Here is a 21,954-nt window from a genome sequence, read left to right as displayed (position 1 = left end):
GATGACAAGGTTCCAGGTCGCTGCTTCCGCTGCCAGGGGAGAGGCCACCGAGCGCGAGACTGCCCGACGCCTATGGAAGTTAGCCTAGAGGAGAGACGCACCCAGCCACGCCGTGACCGTTCTGCCAAGTGCGAGCGTTGCCACTATGACGGTCACACGGCGGCCGAGTGCAGAGCTGACTGGGCCCAGGTAGCCAGCCGCAGTCGCACCGCCGATAAGGGTGTCCCTCCAGGGAAGCCCAGCAGAGTGGCCCACATGGAAGGGAGCGCGCCCCCAGCACCACCGCAGCAAGCAGCCGCCCCCAAAGCCGCGGACCGAGCCGACGGGATGCCGCAGTTTGGGACCGTTCCAGCTAGGATCAACGTACTGGGCGGCGCGGCTACACCCAACCGGGTTGGCCTGGGCTTCAGTCTCAACCACCTGGGGCCGGAGTTGGTGCAACCCTACAACATCGCCGAGCCAGAAGTCCTGAGGCCCCAGCCTTTTAGCCTCAACATGATGGAGCCTGCTCGGCCGAGCCTACCCAGCAAGAGTGGAGGGGCGCTACCCAGCGTCACTGAGACGATGTACGGGGAGGCCCTGGCGGCCGCTGAACGAGAGAGGCAGGAGGCGCTAGCCAGCGCATCAACATCGATGTATGGGGCGCCACCCGGCGCCGCCACCTGTGATGACTGGGGGGTGCTATCCAGCGCCTCCCACCTGGTGCCTGGGGCGACAACCGTCGCCGCCACCGAGATACCTGGATCCTGGAACAAGCCAGCCTCCAACCTGGTGCCTGGGGCGACAACCGTCGCCGCCACCGAGAGACCTGGATCCTGGAACGAGCCAGCAGTCCCAGAGGAAGGGGTGACACCCGTCACCCCCAGCCAGCCAGCGCCACCAGCCTGCAGGGAGAGCCCAACTACATGCCAGCCAGAGCCCCCTGCCAGCCGAAGGAACCCAGCTGCCCAGCAACCCCAGTCGAGCCAGGATGAGTTAAATTTGATAAATGTGTTGTATCCAAGCCATTGTAAAACCCCAGCCTTGCCTGTGCCCCCTGCACCAGAGGCTGGGGAGATTGAAATTTGGGAAAATAAGGACTTGCCTGTGCCACATGCACCTGAGTTCCTAGGGCAGGGGAGGGATGTGAGTAAGGGCGAGCCTGTGCCACACGCACTTCAGCCCCATGCCACTGGGCATGCCTTGGACAAGGGAAGGGACCACTTGGGGCTAGGGGAGCCGACACCCAGGCAAGTGCCAGTCGCTTGCCAATCTGTTATTGGGGAGGGTATTGGGGTGCCCCGGCCACATAAAGATAACGCTCAATGGAAACTTGTATCTAGCCAGGAGCAGCCCAGCCGTGTCCAGCCCCAAGAAGCAGCCGTGACCCGAGCCGAAGATCCCCAGCCGCGTGTGCGAGGTAGATGGCTGCCTGGAAGCTTCTCTCACTGGTGGATGGTCCTGTGGGGCCTCCTGCTGGCAGCCGTGTGGCCTACAACCAGCTACGTCCTGGTGGGATGGGACTGCGCCAACCCCACCCACGTCACAGCCTACAATAAAGAAAAGATGTGCAACACGGAACCTCTACACCAGGAGGTGCCCCTGGGCCATGAAGTACACGTCCTGCAGCAAGTCAAGGTGAGGGAAACAACAGGATACAGTTGCCAGCTCACTGTGTCCCAGTGGACATTCAGGTGTGGGGTCTGGGGTCACCTCAAGGTGACCTCGGTCCCCACCCTCATGAGGCCAACCAAGATAGATCCAGAAACGTGCCGAGACCTGGCCAGGAACCGAGTCTACACGCTGCCAGGCAAGACCCAGCCACTGACGTTCCAGCTGAACCATCCCCTGTTCTTCACCCTCGACATGGTGGGCGCCCTCGTCAACAGCCCCGAGGGGGGGGGTTGTGAAGGGGAGGACGTCCACTTCGAGGGCCAGCTGTACCGCAATGAATTAGTGCTCCAGGAGCGCCGGCTGCTGGTTAAGGAAGAGACCTACGTAGTAGAGGATGGACGGGTGGAGTCCCAATCTGACCACCTGACCTTGGAGTGTCCCCATTCAGAGCTGTCTTGCATCACTGGGGAAGCGACCTACGTGTGGGATCACCTGGGGAGAGATTGCCCCTTGAGGCTGATCCGCAGCCTCCAGCCCAGCCTAGTGATGGATGCGTTCCTGGTTGACCATCAGGCCCAGTTTTTCATCAACATGACCAACCCCACCTCAATAGTGAACTGCGACTTTGAGGCCCATGCCACCAACCACCCAGCATTGTTCGTGGCAGCTGACCCAGCCGCGGCAGCGCTACCCAGAGTATCGGCCAGGGATGTTGATGTCCCCCTGCAGGCCCAGATACATGCAGGTTATATTGGATTTACTCTGGAGACCCACATGAAAAGCACAGCAGCAGAAGAAGTAGCGGCCAACTGCTGGAAGCTGCAGCAACTAGACCCGGCCCACCCGGTGCGTGTCCAGGGGAGCACGTTCTCGGTGCTGAGGGGAGATGTCCTGCTCCAGCTTACCTGCCAACGCAACAAATATGTTGTCCGTGAACACAAGGAGTGTTGGGACAAAGTGCCAGTAGAGCCCACAGGGTTTGTAGACGCCGTGACACGAGTGTATAGCGGCCACGCCACCAAGATTCCCTGCTCCTCCACATACCCCCTGACTGTGCACGCGGAGGAAGGCTGGATAGAGTTAACCCCCGCTCCTAAGAAGAGGCCACCCCCGCTGGATACGCCTAAGCAGCTGTTGACAGAACCCCTGGATGACTTCAGTTCAGGGGGCTTGTATTCGCAGGCTGAGTTGAATGACTGGCAGCAACTGCTGGCGTTCCCAGCATATAAAAGCGCCATGCTGACCGGCCTGTCCTATGGCTCATGCGTTCAGCAAGGCAGCTGTTCGGCCACAGGTGACCATGGGATAGTGTCCTACAACATCGACCGACTGGCGGAGGAAGGAGAGGCCGCCCTGGATGTCTGGGCTGGGTTCCGACAAGCTATTCACGAGTGGGGAGATGGCGCAGCCATACTGTGTCTGCTGTTGCTAATCCTCAAACTGTTGGGGGATCTGACCATCATTTCTCTGGCAGCAGCACAAGGAGGTGTCCGGGCAGCCCTGAATGCGATATCACAAGTGTTCCTGTACCATCCAACCTTGTACAGGAAGGCCTTGGCCAGAGCCCGGCTCACCCATGCCAAGTCCCGGGACTTTTCAGTAGACTGGGATGCCATTCCCATCGGCCGGGAAGCAGCCGAGGAAATGGTGTCCATGCAATCAGCCGATAGCGGGCATGACCGCCCAGGCAGGCCAGGACCGCCCTCTGGAAGACCCCGCGGCCCCTCGGGAGGTCAGGCTGCCGCCCAGACGGTCAACTTGGCAGCCAGTGCCCCAGCCGCTGCCAACAATAACCAGCATGCCCCACTGCTGACTGTCCCAGCAACAACTGTGCCACCCGCCAACCTGACACCTGCCGGTGCTGAACAACGTGTCCAACCAAAGCCAGCCTCTGCCTTCTATCCCACATTGGGAGCCCATCAACCCTGAGAAACACTCACCACTAGGATTCCATTGAATCATTATCGTTTGTATATATCTTAGCCCTAAGGAGCGGACCGAAGGCCTCAACCACTGTCGGAAGTCTGGTAGGGAAACCCTCTCCCAGCCTTCCGAGGGGAGAGTTGTGGTATTCGGCAACCGTGAGCCATGCCTATGGCACCCCTGACCGGGGTTCGGTGGAGGGTCAATGGCCCTCCCCCGAGTCCTGGGGAAGGGGTCTGACGACCCCCTCCCTATGCTTAAAATTAATGATTGAATCTGCCAAGTTTATTATGGTTAACTGTATTGTTAATTCCCCCCACCCTTTCCAGGGATGGGGGATCATTATTGCCCAAACTGACTATTGTGTATGTATTATAATGCTTTTATGTTATGATTATTTATTCCTATCTGTGTAGTTATTGTTTGTTGTATATAGCTTTAGTACCCTTTAGACCTGCAATAAAGTGACAACTGAAATAGATGTTGATTATTATTTGGTGAATGCTAGAGAAGCGTAGCTTCTCTATAGTCAGGTGTCCACGTCTGTCACACTGCCGTAATCTAATTGAACTCCGGTGTCTGCCCTTTATCCTCGGCGGATACCACAATATCAACACACAGAAAGAAAGCTTTTAAATAAAACTGCACTAAGTAACTATTACATATTTAATTTTGGGACTTTCCTTCTAGGGGCTTGTGGAGCAAAAGACCCACCAAAACACTAATAATATGAGTTCTGAGCTTATTTTTAAAGATATCAACCTGATTTTTTTTCAAATCTTTTGTTACCATAATTGAACTCAGTAACATTTACAGAATTCATTTTGGGACTTTCCTTCTAGGGGATTGTTTGGTAAAAGACCCCCAAAAACTAAAAATATGAGTTCTGGACTTATTTTTAAAGATATCAACCTAATTTTTTTGAGAAAACTTTTTTCACATAACCAAACTCAGCAACCTATACAGATTTCATTTTGGGACTTTCCTTCCAGGTGCTAGTGGAGCAAAAGACCCCCCAAAACACAAAAAAATATGAGTTCTGAGCTTATTTTTAAAGATATCAACCTGATTTTTTTTAAAGAAAATGTTTTAAATAAAACTGAACTCAGTAATGATTACACATTTCATTTTGGGATTTTCCTTTGAAGGGCTTGTGGAGCAAAAGACCCCCCAAAACACAAAAAATATGAGTTCTGAGCTGATATAAACATAAAAAACATTTATTCAGTGACAGATTACGCCCCGTCATACAAAGCAGTACATACAATAGTACACCAAGCTACTGCTTAGTACCAGGTGTACTTTACAATTTTTCATAATATTTATAAATTTAAATTGCATGACTAACACTAGATGTTATGTGTGGCACTGATTAGGCTTCCCTAAAAGTAGGAATATGCGTATCCGAGATATTTAAAGATATCAAACTGATTTTTTAAAGAAAATTTTTTTAACATAACCAAACTCAGCAGGGGCGTCCAAGCTTTTTTTGGGGGGGGTAAAATTTGCTTGGGGGGGGGGGAATACCCCCCCTGAAATCTGTTGGTAAACAAAATTTGCCCCCAGTGTAATTTTTTTTTTTTTTTTTGGGAGGGGTTATTTAAATTTTATAAAAAATTTAGTATTTTTTATTTTTTGGGGGTATTCAAAATTGTTTACCCCTCCTAAATGGTTGATATCTTTAAAAATAAGTCCAGAACTCATATTTTTAGTTTTTGGGGGTCTTTTGCCAAACAAGCCTCTAGAAGGAAAGTCACAAAATGAAATCTGTAAATGTTACTGAGTTTGGTTATGTTAACAAAGTTTTCAAAAAAAAAATCAGGTTGATATCTTTAAAAATAAGCTCAGAACTCATATTTTTGATTTTGGGGGTCTTTTGCCCAACTAGCCTCTAGAAGGAAAGTCCTAAAATGAAATCTGTAAACATTACTGAGTTTCATAGACGTCCAAGAGGTGGGGTAAAGTGGGGATTACCCGCCCCCCCAAACTAATTTGGGGGTGCGCCCCCCCCCCAAAAAAAAAGCTTGGACGCCCCTGCTGAGTTTGGTTATGTTAAAAAAGTTTCCTTTAAAAAAATCAGATTGATATCTTCAAATATCAGCTCAGAACTCATGTTTTTTTTGTTTTGGGGGGTCTTTTGCTCCACAAGCCCCTCAAAGGAAAGTCCCAAAATGAAATGTGTAATCATTACTGAGTTCAGTTTTATTTTAAAAATTTTCTTTAAAAATTTGGGGGTAAATTTTGGGAAGGTAAACAAAATTTGCCCCAGCCAACAGGTTTCAGGGGGGGTAATTACCCCCCCCCCCCACCCAATCAAATTTTACCCCCCCCCCAAAAAAAAAAAGCTTGGACGCCCCTGCTGAGTTTGGTTATGTTAGAAAATTTTTCTTTAAAAAAATCAGTTTGATATCTTTAAATATCAGCTCAGAACTCATATTTTTTGTGTTTTGGGGGGTCTTTTGCTCCACAAGCCCCTCAAAGGAAAGTCCCAAAATGAAATGTGTAATCATTACTGAGTTCAGTTTTATTTTAAAAAATTTCTTTTAAAAAATCAGGTTGATATTTTTAAAAATAAGCTCAGAACTCATATTTTTGATTTTGGGGGTCTTTTGCCCAACTAGCCCCTAGAAGGAAAGTCCTAAAATGAAATCTGTAAACATTACTGAGTTTCATAGACGTCCAAGAGGGGGGGTAAAGTGGGGATTACCCCCCCCCCCAAACTAATTTGGGGGTGCGCCCCCCCCCCCCCCCAAAAAAAAAGCTTGGACGCCCCTGCTGAGTTTGGTTATGTTAAAAAAGTTTCCTTTAAAAAAATCAGGTTGATATCTTTAAATATCAGCTCAGAACTAATATTTTTTGTGTTTTGGGGAGTCTTTTGCTGCACAAGCCCATCAAAGGAAAGTCCCAAAATGAAATGTGTAATCATTACTGAGTTCAGTTTTATTTAAAACATTTTCTTTAAAAAAATCAGGTTGATATCTTTAAAAATAAGCTCAGAACTCATAATTTTTGTGTTTTGGGGGGTATTTTGCTCCACTAGCACCTTTAAGGAAAGTCCCAAAATGAAATCTGTATAGGTTGCTGAGTTTGGTTATATGAAAAAAGTTTTCTCAAAAAAAATTAGGTTGTAATATTTAAAAATAAGTCCAGAACTCACATTTTTAGTTTTTGGGGGTCTTTTGCCAAACAAGCCCCTAGAAGGAAAGTCCCAAAATTAAATGTGTAATAGTTACTTAGTTCAGTTTTATTTAAAAGTTTAAAAGTTGATATCTCTTTTACTTCTTGAGATAACTACTGTTGGCTGAAGAAGGGGGCAAGTAGGGGCACAGAAGTTTAACTGCCAGTTTTTGCCGGTTTTGGTGCTGGAGGCGCCGATTTTTTTTAACTGAGCATAATATCTTAATAAGTTGTAACTATAAGCAGTGAAAAAAGTGACAAAAAAAGATATTTTTTAGGCCTTTTCAAAGGGCAGTTTTGAAATCCCGTTATTTCATAAAAAAAATTATAATGCCTAGGGAATGGCTTGGAAGATGAATTTAGGTGTTCTGCATATTTCACCTTAAACACATAAGGCCAAAGATATAATATCCCAAAAATCTTTTGTCAAAGTCCACTCTACACCTAGCGCTGGCGATTTCTATTTTCACAGTTATAAAATGCATGATTTTAGAAAACTGACTGGCGCTAGGTGTAGAGTAGACTTTGACAAAAGATTTTTGGGATAATATATCTTTGCCCTTATGTGTTTAAATTGAAATATGCAGAAGAGCTTAAAACCTGCACATTGCTGAAATATTGTTAAAACCGCCGTGCTACCGTTATCTGTTGATATTTTACATGCCTGGCGCTAGGTCGCCAGTAGAGATAGAGAGCTGAAATTTTGTACATGTATTTCTAGGCTCCTAAAGTAACTTTTTAGGTTAGCAGAAGACTAAAATTCGAAAAAGAGTATTTTCATGAAAAGATCTAGTACACACAAACAGACAGACAAATAGACATCCTGTTACTTTATTATAAGGATTGTATAATAGACGTTTTTATATAAGAGTACTCTTCATAAAGTACGTTAACCAAGGTTCTTAATAGATAAGAAAATGGACAATAACAATGTACAACACCAATTATAATAAACAAAATACAAAATTCTGGGTAATTTAAATAATTATTGAAGTCTGAACAAAACATCGATGATTTGAAGTACTGGTTGTTTACCATTTCTAAATTTTGCCTAATTGTTACAGAAATCGTCAACAGGATGATTTAAACGTTCCTAAATTGAATGGTGACATTTCCCTTCTTTCACATTTTTTTGGGGCTGATTTATAATGAGAGGTGGTGGTACCCTTCACCAAATATTTAGAATTCTTCCCAGGACCTATTAGAAGCTACATTGTAAAGGAGAACCATATCGGTTGAGCAGTAAGCGAGATCTGGCGGTACAGACAAACAGACAGACTCAAAGACTTCCTGTTACTTTAAAATAATAAGTTACCTTGTATTCCATCCAACTAATGGTGGGAAGCATATTACAAAACTTATTGTCCAAACACCCAGTATCAACATTTTGGCCCTAAAAAATATTATATAAAAATAAAAATAATATAAGTAAGCTGCCATCTAACAGGAGTTTGACTGCTTAGATATTAATATGTATGTCAATAAACTTGTAAGTCAGCGGAATTGTGTCACTTGCATCAAGGTTCTCTTCATCCAAAGGTTAAAGGGTCATAAGAATAGCATAAAACCTTTCCCTCAAAGGTGAAAATCAATCAATTAAGTAGTTATTAAAATCGCAAGCTTCAGACAAAAAAAAATCCTTACTATCCTATGTAATAATATATGAAGAAGCGGAAAAAGTTTCAAAGTTGTTTTTTTTACTTTTAAAATGTACAGTTTGACTTTGAAATTTTTTTTATTACATTTGCAAATGTTTCATATTTCTTCTTCGCATTTGAACATAATTTAAAATTTATTAGGTGGGTGATTAATGAAAAGATCTGCCTATAAATTTTTCGATCTTATTTATAGGCTTAAAAAGTTAAAAATGATATTAAATCATTTAAAGCGAATATAAAAAATCTCGTAACTGGAAAAATAATAAGGAAACGACCACAGAAAATAAACACAAAAAATAAATATATTTTTGGCACATAGATACAATATTGATATTACCAATGCACAATCGAGTCGAGTGTTCAATTTTATATGCCAAAAAATTGAGCTTTTTCACGCAAATTACCTTGTTGAGCACTGAGAACACCCCCTTCCTTTAATTTTGATTAATTTAGGATAGGGTACAGTGTGAGTAACCCCACAGGGTTAAGGAACCGCAGGTATATGCCCCGCAGGGATAGGGACCCAAACTGGGTTTATATGTTGGAAAGAAGTAGGGGGGGGGGGGGAGGGGGGGGGGAGGTTGTATCACAACTCAACAAGCACTAAAAAATGACATAAATTTTTATGCTACTTATTGGCATTTTGTACAATTTTGCCTTTAGAAGCTTCAGCTGGTAAAAGCCCCCCCCCCCAAAAAAAAAAAAACACCAAAACGACACCTACATCATTACAAACATCGAAATTAATCAAATTAAGGTCTCAATACTTACTGAACCGATTGAGTTATACTTTTAAGGGAAGCTTCACATAGATCCCGGGATTGGTTTAAAGCTATTTTTTTTTTATATTTAAACCTTGGGTAGTTTTAGGATATGTTTGTCTCAATTTAATAATGAGCCCATAGTCATTTGTACATTAAACACTCTAAGTAATTGATTTGCAAATAGAAAATTTTTGTCACAATGATTGAACACAAAGTAGAGCAATACTATATCAATTAGATATGAGGGGAGAAAGACAAACATAATTAAGGACAGTCTAACTATCTATCTATCTATCTATCTATCTATCTATCTATCTATCTATCTATCTATCTATCTATCTATCTATCTATCTATCTATCTATCTATCTATCTATCTATCTATCTATCTATCTATCTATCTATCTATCTATCTATCTATCTATCTATCTATCTATCTATCTATCTATCTATCTATCTATCTATCTATCTATCTATCTATCTATCTATCTATCTATCTATCTATCTATCTATCTATCTATCTATCTATCTATCTATCTATCTATCTATCTATCTATCTATCTATCTATCTATCTATCTATCTATCTATCTATCTATGTCACCTGGATGTTGTCATGATATTAGGATAAGTAACAGGATGTGTGACTGCTATGTATCGGTCCAAACTTATCACAACTGAAATAAAAAATGTATTTTAAAATTTTAGTTATTTTCTTTGTCTCAAGATTTTCATGGTTTCTAGTAAAGATAAAAAGTTTATTTCTTTTGTTTACATATGTAAAATTTATTGCTCCGTTTGTTATTTATCGCATCGTATTATACACAGCTTTCCGCGGATAAAAAATAAAATTATAAGATTAAAACCAGTTTTGTTGGCTCCAAGGAGCCGTAGGCCCGGCTAAACAAAAATCGTGTTAATTTTATGATTTTTATCTTATTATTCGTGGAAAATTTCTGTAATAAGATGCTGAACATAAGTTTTCAGTATGGCTGAGAACCAGACAATGAACTGTAAACTAATATAAATACCCAATTGTAATACAACAAAATTACGCTTACTGTAGATTAAAATCAAGTTTGGACATTGCTAGTTTAATCAAAGTTCTAATAAGTACCCAAAAGAGTTTAAACCCAGAAATAAAAATCATGTTTATAAAACTTTATCAGAACAATTTAAAATCCAGTATCCACTCTCCCCTGACGTTAAGAATTAGATAATTCTAGCTAAATGAAAAATATTATATTAATTCTGGAAAAGTTTATTTTTTTCGTGTGTACTATAAAAGATATTTTGCAAATATTATAAAATGGGATTATTCCTTTTAATTTGTATTGGAGCATTTAAAACCCTCTAAGGAATAAATTAGTAGTAAGGTGACTGTAGCTGACAATTGAGCAAACTACTGAACCGATTGAGTTCATTAAAGCTTACCACACGTCTTGGGGTGGTTTTAGATTTAATTCCAGACATAAACAAATTGTTATAGGTTAATTTAAAAGCTATTGGTGGAATTTTTTGGACACTTTTGGTATGCACATCCTAATCAAAATTTTAGATACTAAATACAGAATAGCATTAGTCTTAAATTGATATATTATTACTTGGACGTTGCACCTAAATTTTCATGTAATCTAATAAAGTGAATCTTGCAGCTGACTGAATTAACGATACCACTCATCCCCTCCTCTCATAACTGGATAAATGAACTAAATAATAAATGAGGTTTATAGTAGCAGCTCAATTGATGTCAATATATCCACGTATTCTCCATTCTTGGAAGAGGGGCTAGGCTCCTTAACCAAGCTAAGAAATTGAGATATATCCCAAGAATTCTGAAGAAAGATTTTTCAAAGTTTGCTTTATCTATTATTTGTGGAAAAATAGACGTTTCCAATTTTATTTCCAAACATCATAAAGTTTTGAGTGATGTACTCAAAAAATGCGCCATTGTGATAGGCTCCAAAAAAATATTAGTGTTAATTTTTTTAGTTGACAGTGATTTTAGAAATATTAACCCATTAGTGACGAACCGGGTATTTAAACCCGGTTCCGAAAAATGGAAAAAAAACGGTTTCCAGTCTTCAAATTTCATCATCCTTTTGTGAGACTCCCCTTTACTCCGTTCTTTATCTATTGCCCCCGGAGAGAAGTCTCAGATATGGATCTATGATATGGATAATATGGATCTGCCGCGAAAAAACAGGTGCTTTCGCAAAACGTTAATAACTTTTTTGTTTTTATAGTTAAGTTGCTGATTTTTTGTGTGAAATCTAATGTTTATTGACAAGTACATCTATTTGTTTTATTCAAATTATTATTTCTTATATGATTTTTTATCATTTTTTTACGCCCCATTAGGACCCGGTTCAGCATGGCCATAAATACCCGACAGGTTTAAAACCCGGCTCGGTTTTGGTTTTATTACCCGGTTTTAACTTTTCAACCATTAAATATTTTTTTATGATTTATTATTCTTGAGCCACCCTAATCAGTATACCCTAGTAATCTCTATATGTGTCCTCCAATAGTTTTATGCTTTTTTTCTGATATGTATCATCCAATTTTATATGTTCTTTTTTTGTGTATGTCAGGTTTTAAGACTTCAACAAACGGGCTTTTTTACCCGGTTACGGCGGCCGAAACCGGCCGAAAACTAAATTTGAAATAAATCGCTTCGTATATTACTTGTAGCCCTATAGATTACATGAGGTTGTGTAGTTTTCAATTACGGATCGTATCAAAGTTCTAAAAAGTGTTCATCTCACTTTGGGCGTTCAAAAATTACATTTGTCATTTTTTTGTCGAAATAACTGGGTATTTAGGTAAAAGGGACTTTTAATGCCGGCAGAAAACCACCCAAAACGGGTTTAAATACCCGTTGTGCATTTATGGCCATGCTGAACCGGGTTTTTTTGCAACTTTCCTGTGCACGCCACTAGAGCAAAACAAAAAAATTGGAATTCCGTTTTGACCATTATAAAGCTTCCCTGAAATTTTCAGCTCGATCGGCCCATAAAAGTGGCGCTCGGCACTAATGGGTTAATATACAATTGATTAAAACCGGTTCTGAGCCTTACTGAAAAAGCATGTATCATACAATGTATCTCATAACTAGTAAAGACTAAATTAAATCTGTTATGATTTGATTATTATAAAGAACGTGTCTTAACTTTTGTGATTTTGTTTTAACCCATTCATGACGAGCTCCTAAAGTTAAAAGTTTTGATTCCCCGGGCTTCAACAAAATAGATTTTTTCAATAATTACTCAACAGACTTTAAAAAGTAAGGTGTTAAATCAAAGATCTTAATATTTTTGTGCATAATGGCAATTTTTTTTGTTTCGTTTTATTACCTTAAAATCAACTTAATTTAAAAAAAAAACTTAAATTACTTAAAAAATAAGAGGTCTACAAAAAACCGATTGCATATCTAAATTCTATGGATCATTTTACATCTACTACTTACTAAAAGCACCGACTAGCTATTTTTTTTAAATCACAAAAATTAGAATACGTTCTTTGCGAAAATATAAACAAGCATATTTTGAGTTGAAACTGTTATATCCAATTCCCAATAGGTTGAGTATTTCAGTAATATTTTATGATTTTGATTTACAAAAGTGCTAAATGGAAAAATATATATGATGTACAATTTGTTTTCTTTTAATTTATATTACAATTTCTAAAATAAGGTAAGCGACGTCCACCTATCTACAAATTATGTATAATGATAGCTGTTGTTTCAGATATTCAAACAAGCAAAGTTGAGACATATATGTCTGAAGAGATAGAAAGGTAGATAAAAAAAAAATGGATGAAAAGAAAGAAAGATAGAAAGAAAGAAATAGAAAGAAAGATAGATAGAAAGAAAGATTGATAGAAAGAAATATAGAGAGAAAGAAAGATAAAAAGAATGATGGATAGAAAGAAAGAAAGAAGGAAAGAAAGAAATATAGATAGAAAGACAGATAGATAGAAAGACAGATAGATAGAAAGAAAGATTGATAGAAAGAAAGATTGATAGAAAGAAATATAGAGAGAAAGAAAGATAAAAAGAAAGATGGATAGAAAGAAAGAAAGAAGGAAAGAAAGAAATATAGATAGAAAGACACATAGATAGAAAGACAGATAGATAGAAAGAAAGAAATAGAAAGAAAGATAGAAAGAAAGAAAGATGGATAGAAAGATAGGTAGACAGAAAGATAGATAGAAAAAAAGATAGATTGAAAGAAAATAGATACCTAAAAATACTTTCTGTACTAGTTAGAATATCGACAGCTAGACAAAAAAACGGAGAAGTAAATAGATAGATAGAAAAAAAGATAGATAGATACCTTAATTTAGAATGCTGGTTGTGCTAGTTAGAATATCGACATATAGCATTCTTGAGATAGATAGCAAAAAAGATAGATAGGTGTTGTTAGGAAGATAGAAAGATAGCAAGAAAATAGATACCTAAATGTAGAATGCTAGCTGTGCTGGTCAGGACATCAACAGATAGCCAAATAAAGCAAAGTTGAGACCCAAGAATCCAGACATCTAAAACTTCATGGATTGCACTCATGGGTAATATCAAAATACCTAAAAAATATCAACAAGTAAATGATGGATGACAACATGCATAAAAGAGAAGCTATAAAAAAATCAGATAATAAACACTTGTAGGGTGTCATAATATAAAAAGCAGAAACAAATTTTTAAAAGCGAAGCTTTTCTATATTATTTTTGTAAATTTATTGCAAAATAGATTAAATACAGTATACTGTTTAAGGTCATACTTAGGTTTTAGAACTTTATTATATAGATGCTCCGCTTACAGAACCTTCTTGTTCAAGAAATCATTATTCACAAAATGAGGTGAATAGGAACTTACGGACCTTCTGGTAACGATTAATTGTAGAGTTGCTACCCTTTCTAAATAGTACCAAACTGCTATAGAAATAACCGTTCCAAGTTTGAAATCGATAGGACATCCCTAAATGGATGTTAGCTATCTGTTACGAACGGACGGATGTCCGCACCTAGCCTAATTATAGAAAAGGTTTATAAACGTCAAAAAATTTAATTTTGGCTGCAAATGTTACAAAAACATGCATAAAAAAATCAGACCTGAGGTCGATTCTTTAAAAAAAATTTGTCCCACTAATCGCTTAGTGTAAATAACCCTATGTTAATAACCCTTCTATGATTTTGTTTATTTTTTGTAGATTTTTAATGTGATTTTGGTGGATTTTTCACGTAAACAATTAATTAATTTTAAACAAAACGATTAGTGGGGCAATTTTTTTTTAAGAACCCACATCTGCAATAAATCTATAAATTATAGATAAGCTTGTGCTAATTAAAAAAAAAACATGGAACAATGTCGGTTTAACTAATCTTATACCCAGCTTTGGGGGAAGATTAAATTAACGTCCATTGTCCCTTCCTTGAATTATAAATAAAAAGTTACCTAATAACAAATCTGTGACTGCTAGAGACACAATAAGAAGGTTTGTAGCTCCTCGTAGTTTTGATGACATTCTGCAACAATTTACCACTCTTTTTCAATTTCTTTATCCTTATGATAAAGTAAAAGGATGTTTGTCTGTTTGTACCAAAGGATCTCGCTAACCGCCGAACTAATTCTGGGTTCTCCTTAACAGGGTAGCTTTTCATAGGTCTCAGGAAGGTTTATAACTATTTTGGGGGAGGGTAGCGCCACCCTTCCAAGAGAAATTGAACCTAGAAAAATATTATCCCCCATCAAAAAAAATTAATTTTAAAAATTTTTTTTTACTTTAAAAAAGACTAAATAAAAAAATAAGTTTTGTGATTCAACTCCCCCCTCTTCAAGTACTCCTAGAGGTCTTTAGGGGCATAGCCGCTAGTTCAATTATATAAAGTAGTACGGTTCTTTTTTGTCTGTAGCTAATAAACAATTTGAGATCTCCATCTTTGGGAAGGGTCTCTGGATGGCTTTAGGCCATTGTATTTTAAGGCTGTTTTCTTCGAATACGATTATATATATGCCTATATGCTTATACATTTCATATCAATCAAACAGATGACCATTTTATCTGAGCCAATACTCTTTTTTAAAATCTCTATTATTTACTAAGTATATTTGCGATAACTTTTATTTAATAGATTCTTCCAATTTTTAACATTTACAAAACAGCCTTCTTTATTGCTTCAAGATCCATGTCAGATCTATATAGGAAATAAATGTCTATAAATGAGCTCAAGTTTTCCAAGGAATAAATGTTAAAAACTCATAGTGCTCCAATAATCCTCATTAAACTCTCATTGACCAAAGCTATAAAACCTTTATTCTATTTGTTTATGGAATGAATAAAGTTTTTTAATCCATGTTGATATTTAAATTACATTGAAGTATTTAATCTTGATTTAATAAACAAAAAATATACGTTCATAATATAGAAAATCAAAGAAAACTCTGTTTTAAAAGAATTCGATTGTAGCGACACTTCCGTAGTGTTCAAATATTAAAACTAAAATTTTAATCATATTAACCCTTTGGTGATGGTAATGTAAATAAAAAATATTATTGAAGAAATCTTTTTAAAATTATTTACAATATTAAATATTTACTTCTTTCTTTTAGATAGTAATGGCGAGGGACGAAAATTGAAATAGATACATAGATATGTACTTATAGAAAACTAGCCAATAGTGAGATAGTTATATCGAGCCAACTCTAGTCAATAATAATTGCTATATGAAATACGTGGATATATTGACAGGGTAAAATTTGTCGCCAATTAAGCTTGTTAATATGGAATTCATTTATTGGACAGGTTGTTCATCCAGTATGCGGGGAGGGCATGGGGGTATATTTATTTTAGCCAGCTGTGAGTATTACTTTATTATAGTATATGAAAAATCTAGTGCAACATCCAAGTAATAATATATCGACTTTAAAAATGCACTGGCTTATAAGTTAGAAACCGTCCTTCTTGAAAACTTTTGCCTGCATTTCTTAAATTTAATTTATGTTTCATACATTGGTGTGCCTTTAAAGCCGCATATTATCTTCTTAGTGTTTTATAATCACAATAAGACATAATAGAATGTGTATTAGAGGTTTTTAAATGATTATGAAAAAAAGGAAGCGACAAGATTTGCATGGAGAGAGGGGACATAGGGCTGTTAATTACACTAGTCCCCAAAGACTTATAATAACGTTTTCTTATTCAATGGTTTAACAACTTTGGGAACTTTTACTAAATTTTGTTTGGCTGATATATTTAATTGAGAGTTCGAACGTTTCAACCACTAATTGTAATCTACAGAAGGGGTAATTTTGGGTATTATCATTTAGGATGTACATAAATTTATAGGCCATTGTCTTATCCCTTTAGATCCTTGATAATTTACAGTCCTGCTTATTTGATAATGCTTTTTATATGCAGAAGTATCGGAATACCTTCAACTACTACACAGGGTTATAATCTAATTTTGAAGTAGAATATACATTTTGAAAGTACAGCGGTTTTCCTGGTTTATTTATTACACCTAAGGCGATATTAGTTACTTTTAATTTAATTTGCAGCAATGCCCCGAGAGGCCTCTTTAGGTATGAAGGGGCTTTGAGGTTGATCACCCCCCCCCCCAAAAAAAAAATAATAATTATGGTATGTTTGAATAGTTCTTTCAATTGTAAACCTTGCAGAAAGATTCCTGTAACAATTAAGTCGTAAAAATGCAAATATTTACTACAAAAAACGCTCGAAATAGATGTAGAATATACGCGGATATTATGATATGGGAAAAATTGTCGTAAATTTAGCTTGCTAACATGGAACGCGTTCATTGGCCAGTTCGTTCATCCATTAGGAGTAGAGGGGATGGGGTAAATGGCAAGTTTCACTTTATTAGAAAATATGAAAATCTGGTGCAAGATCCAAATAATAATATTTCCATTAGTCTTGAATATTACCTCTAGATAACAAACTCAAAATAAAGCAACTTAACCTAGAACCTAACTCTATGAGAACTTGAAAGAAGTTAAAGAAAAGATACATTTTTTTCCAATGTAATTTGTAAAAAGTTAATAAAATTTTTGAAAACAAGAACCGATTTGTCCAAGAAAAGTGTAACAACATCAAGCAATTACGATATTTTATATTAAAAAGTACAGTTATACAGTAATGAATCAGTGAAGGCTTGAAGTCAAGCCGTTAGATGGACATACAGACATACCTCAGTAAAACAGTGCTACGCAATTTTAAAAAGAGGAAAAAACACACAAAATATGGAGATCAAAGAAATAAAATAAAATATCATATTTATTTGGACTTGAGAAAAGAATAAATAATTTCTCTTCTCCTGAAAGTGAACTAAATCCATTTTTTTTGTATTTTGAAGAATAATTTCATATCTAACATGCTTAATTTAGGTTAGGAGTTGCTAAGAATTATTTTGGCGGTTTTCCTATTGTAGAATAAAATTTAAAAATGATTTTTTTTAGATAATGATACATTAAGCTTTTTTAGGTTAGGTTATGTCAGGTACTCCGGAGAGGCTAAAAACATGCTTTTTTTTTCAAAAATTTAAATAATTTAGGGGGGGGGGATATCGATGGTCAAAAAATAAGTTTTAGGAATAATAAAAAAAGAATGATAGTAAACTCTATATACTATACCAACATATCAATGTTATTTGACAATTTTGTAAGGAAAACATTCTTATCTTATCAAATTTATATATAAATCTTTTGTAATATTTTTTTCTATTTTAAAAAGCGTGGATTTTCAATAATAAGGTTCTGTCAGTCCGTAGGCAACAGATAGCTCTTATCGTTAATTTAGGCATGTTAAAATAGTCTTATCGATTAAAAAAATTTGCATGATAATGCATGTAAACGTAGCAACTCTATAGTCGTTACCATAATGTCCGTACGTCCATTTAAAGCTGTTTTTTTTACTTTTTTTGGCAATTTTTTGTGTGGTAAATATTACCACATCCCACAAGAAAAAAGCTTATTACAACCCAGAAATCTAACGGGATAGGGCAATAATCGATAAATTGATGTTCATCCCCAATTATGATACAAAAATTTACCCCTCGTGCTGATTAAAATTAGTGGTTGAAACTTTTGAACACTCAAGTTAATGAAACATGAAATCAAAATCCAAAGTCTCAAAAGTTGTTTTATAAACTCTGATTACAAACGCAGTCCAGGTTCAGTAGCTATAACCTCTGAAAGAGTAAGACCCAATCGGTTCAGCGGTTACTGAGATCTGAGAGCTTTAGACGGACAGACAAACATCTTTATAGATTTTATATTATTCTTGTTAATATTCTAAGCAATACTTGACTATTTTCCTTACAAGAAAAATGCACAAAATGCCCAGAAATGAATAGATATGCAAAAAAAAAGTCGAAATTCTAGATTGATAAAGAACAGCAGTTAACGATTATTTTTTTATCGCATCGTATTATAAACAGCTTCCTGGGGTTATAAAAATGTACAACTATAAGATTAAAGTTTTTTAGCCCCGAGATGCCGAAGGCACAGGTAAACAAAACTGGTTTTAATATTATGATCATACATTTTTATATCTGTATAAAACTGGATAAAATACGAAGCTTTAGATAATTTTTCAGCATGGAGAAAAATCGGTTCATATTCACCGGAAATTAATAGGTTTCGAATTCATACTGGAAAATAAAGTATTGAGTTCAGCTTTTTAGAAATGCGAAAGTTAAATCATACATAAAAAATTAAGTTTAGCTATGTAATAGTTGATAATAATTTTCTGATAAAATAAAATTTTGGGAAATTCTATTCTGTATATTCAATCAATTTTTGTGAGTATCTTTAAATAGCATCCCTTTTCACTAAAACAAATCTTTTCTTCAATTTACCTATGCTTCTATTCTTGAGATGATTTCTTGAATTCATATATCATCAAGCAATGACGTTCGCAGATTTTTTAGGGCATTTGTCTATCTCAAAAATTTTGTGAATATATTTAAGAGCAAAAATATAAATGCGCCAATGTTTTTTAAAAATTAATAATCAAGTCTAACATCTTTAAAATACTATTTAAGTAAGTTAATCTTAACCAGCAAGGCTACTGGACTCTAATAATTTTCTTAACCTAACCTAAAATCAGCATCTAAAATACGTTTTATAAAGTATATTTCTTGTAGACTTTCAAATTTAATATAATAACTTAATCTTAAACTTTTATAGTACATCTAAATCTTAAAATTTTTTAAGCTTTTGTGTTAATAAAAATGCTGTTTTATGGGTACTGCCTTTTTCTGGACCTTTTCTTAACAAGTATAAATACAAAAACACGAATTTATTTTAAAAGCAAACTAAAACATAATGTCTAGAATAATATATATAGTTAAGGAAAAATCATTATTCAATACTTTTTGATGAATTTTTATCAAATGGTTTTATCAGTTAAAATGGACGTATGGACTTTCTAATAACAATTTTCTAGCTTTCTTAATCGTACTTAACTGTGACAGGAATCATTATTCAAAGTTTGAAAAAAAGCATTTCATAACTTTTTCGTAAAAATCTGCTATTTTGTATGAAGACCCCATTTGCTTGACAAGAGGGTAGTTTATACTGACAACACTTAGACAAATATTAATAGTCCATAAAGAGTTGCTCAGGGAGAGAGGGGACAATGGGCTGTTTATTACACTAGTCCTTAAAGTTTTAAAATAACGTTTTCTTAAACTTTTGCTTAAGAACTTTTTATTGGATTTGATTGGTTAGTTCATTAGCAAATCTAAACGTTTTAACCACTAATTTTCATCTACAATAATGGTAATTTTGAGTATCAACATTGGGGATGTACATAAATTTATCGACCATTGTCTTATCCCTTTAGATCCCGGATTGTTGTTTGATATATGGACAAAATAATGGATATAGGATATACGTGAATATATTGACAGGGGAAAATTTGTCAATAATTTAGCTTGACAATATGGACCTCATTTCATGGTCAGTTCGTTCATTCAGTAGGTGGGGAGGGTATAGGGAGTAAGGTTGTTTCAGCCAGCTGCGAGCATAGCTTTATCATAGCACATGAAAATCTGTTGCAACATCCAAGCAAATAATGTATCGATTAACAAAACAATAACATAGACGGTCATAACACGTAAATGAAAAGCTATTACATTAAAAGTTCTTAGATTATATCAATGATATTCATAAAAATACAATAGATTTAAGAAAGAACTACCACAAAAAACTCTAAGGATTTAAGTATAAATAAAAGTCTAAATTGGATACAAAACAAGGATGACAACATCCATAAGGAGCAAAGGACCAAAAATTGATTAATCACTTACATATGTCTTTTGTAGCATAATTAACCGACGGACCGAAGGACTAATCAAGTTGTATACCGGATTCTCTTAGATTGTGAGTATTTTCAAAATGAACAGCAGTCATAGCGTCACGGACTGACATACTGACGAACGGACGGACAAATAAAAAAGGATATAAACCACATTTCCAAAAATACGTATATGTAACTGGTATACACACAATATTGGAGTTAGCTTTGCCTGGGGAAAAAATCAGGCCAAATATGAGTAAAATTAAGAGTATTTCAGCTAAGCAAATCGCGTTATTGTGTAAATTGTTAAATTACCTGATAATGAAAAATGAGGTGGGTTGTCTTGGAAGTTTTTAAAAATTTTGAAGTTGGTAAAAACAAGAAAATTTGTATAGTTTTACCCTAATTGTAGATTAGCTTCGCTTTGTTTAATAATACAACTTTAATACACAGAATAATAAAACTTTAGCATGTAATATAAACAAAATTTAGAACAAAATTTAGTAGCGAAGCAAATTGTAAACATCACTTGAGTTCATTGTATAATTATTTTGATTTCAAGCAATTCAAGCAATTTTGGTAATTAATGTAAGTTTGACTTTAGCAAAGAGTTTAATGCATCATCTAAGATTTCTTTTGTATGTATTTAATTGATATAATATACGTGTATATATTTTTGTTGCTTATATAGACCTCATATTGGCCAGTTCTTTCGTACAGTAGGAGGGGAGGGGTTGGGGTAAAGGGGACAGTTGCAGTCTGTCGGTTAAAAATAGTAATATATTAACTGTGCTCCTAATAAAACATTGGATAAGACTGTTGTTTAAGCTTGTGTTTTAAGAGCTTAGTTTAAATTTAACAAGCTGCTTGGCACATTTTTTGTCGTAGTAAAGCTACTCCATACTGAATTTGTCCATGTGAAATAATCAAAACAACTAAAACTAAAAAAAATCATAATACTTATTGTTGTTTTGCTTATTTTTAGGGTCGATCCTGATTATTGATTTATAAAAGAATTGTCCTATCAATTTCAAACATGCTTATTCCTGTAATTGAATGCCCAACATACTATAGTAGCAATTTTAGATTTCCAACAATTTTTATATAAAATATAATTATTCTATTAACTCGATTTTTGGAATAATGCTTCCTATAATCAAGTCTTAAAATAATATTTATTTTCTTTGATTGTCTGATTTGTTAAGCTTCGCTTTTATTGATATTGTCAACCTTGATTTGATATCTATTTGACTTCAAGTATTTCTATATATTTCAGGGATCTTCAGGGATAAGCCAATAGACGATAAATTGTAGTACATCCCTAATGATAGTAAACAAAATTACAGATGCTGCCAGTTTTTGTTAAAAAGCACTGTTAGTTAATGAACCAACCAATCAAAATGTACAAAGTTACCCAAAGTTTATAAGCTAACAAATAATAAAATGTGATTGCAAAACTTTGTGTACTAGTGTAATTAACAGTCCAATGTCCCCTCCCTCCTTGATATATTTATGTGTCAAC

The 21,954-nt window shown here is 36.2% G+C and overlaps 2 protein-coding genes across 3 annotated transcripts in view; one reads left to right on the top strand and one right to left on the bottom strand.

The window, feature by feature from the left end:
- Positions 1-14,651, bottom strand: part of LOC145305480 (putative G-protein coupled receptor No9) — a 41,077-nt gene extending 26,426 nt beyond the window's left edge. The window contains exons 1-4 of the mRNA XM_080147099.1: positions 14,567-14,651; positions 13,570-13,695; positions 9,716-9,788; positions 8,009-8,086 (exon numbers count right to left, since the gene is read on the bottom strand). Of these exons, the coding sequence (XP_080003225.1) occupies positions 8,009-8,086; positions 9,716-9,788; positions 13,570-13,695; positions 14,567-14,636 (347 nt within the window). The 5' untranslated portion in view covers positions 14,637-14,651. The remainder of the gene's footprint in view (positions 1-8,008; positions 8,087-9,715; positions 9,789-13,569; positions 13,696-14,566) is intronic.
- LOC145305885 (protein FAM221B-like) overlaps positions 1-21,954 on the top strand; it is a 519,245-nt gene that overhangs the window by 119,313 nt on the left and 377,978 nt on the right. The window lies entirely within an intron of this gene.

This window comes from Acartia tonsa, chromosome 14 (assembly GCF_053477335.1).
Source record: "Acartia tonsa isolate MP-2025a chromosome 14, ASM5347733v1, whole genome shotgun sequence".
NCBI lineage: Eukaryota > Metazoa > Arthropoda > Copepoda > Calanoida > Acartiidae > Acartia > Acartia tonsa.
Note: the sequence above shows the minus strand (reverse complement) of the source record. Positions and strands in the feature narration are given on the sequence as shown.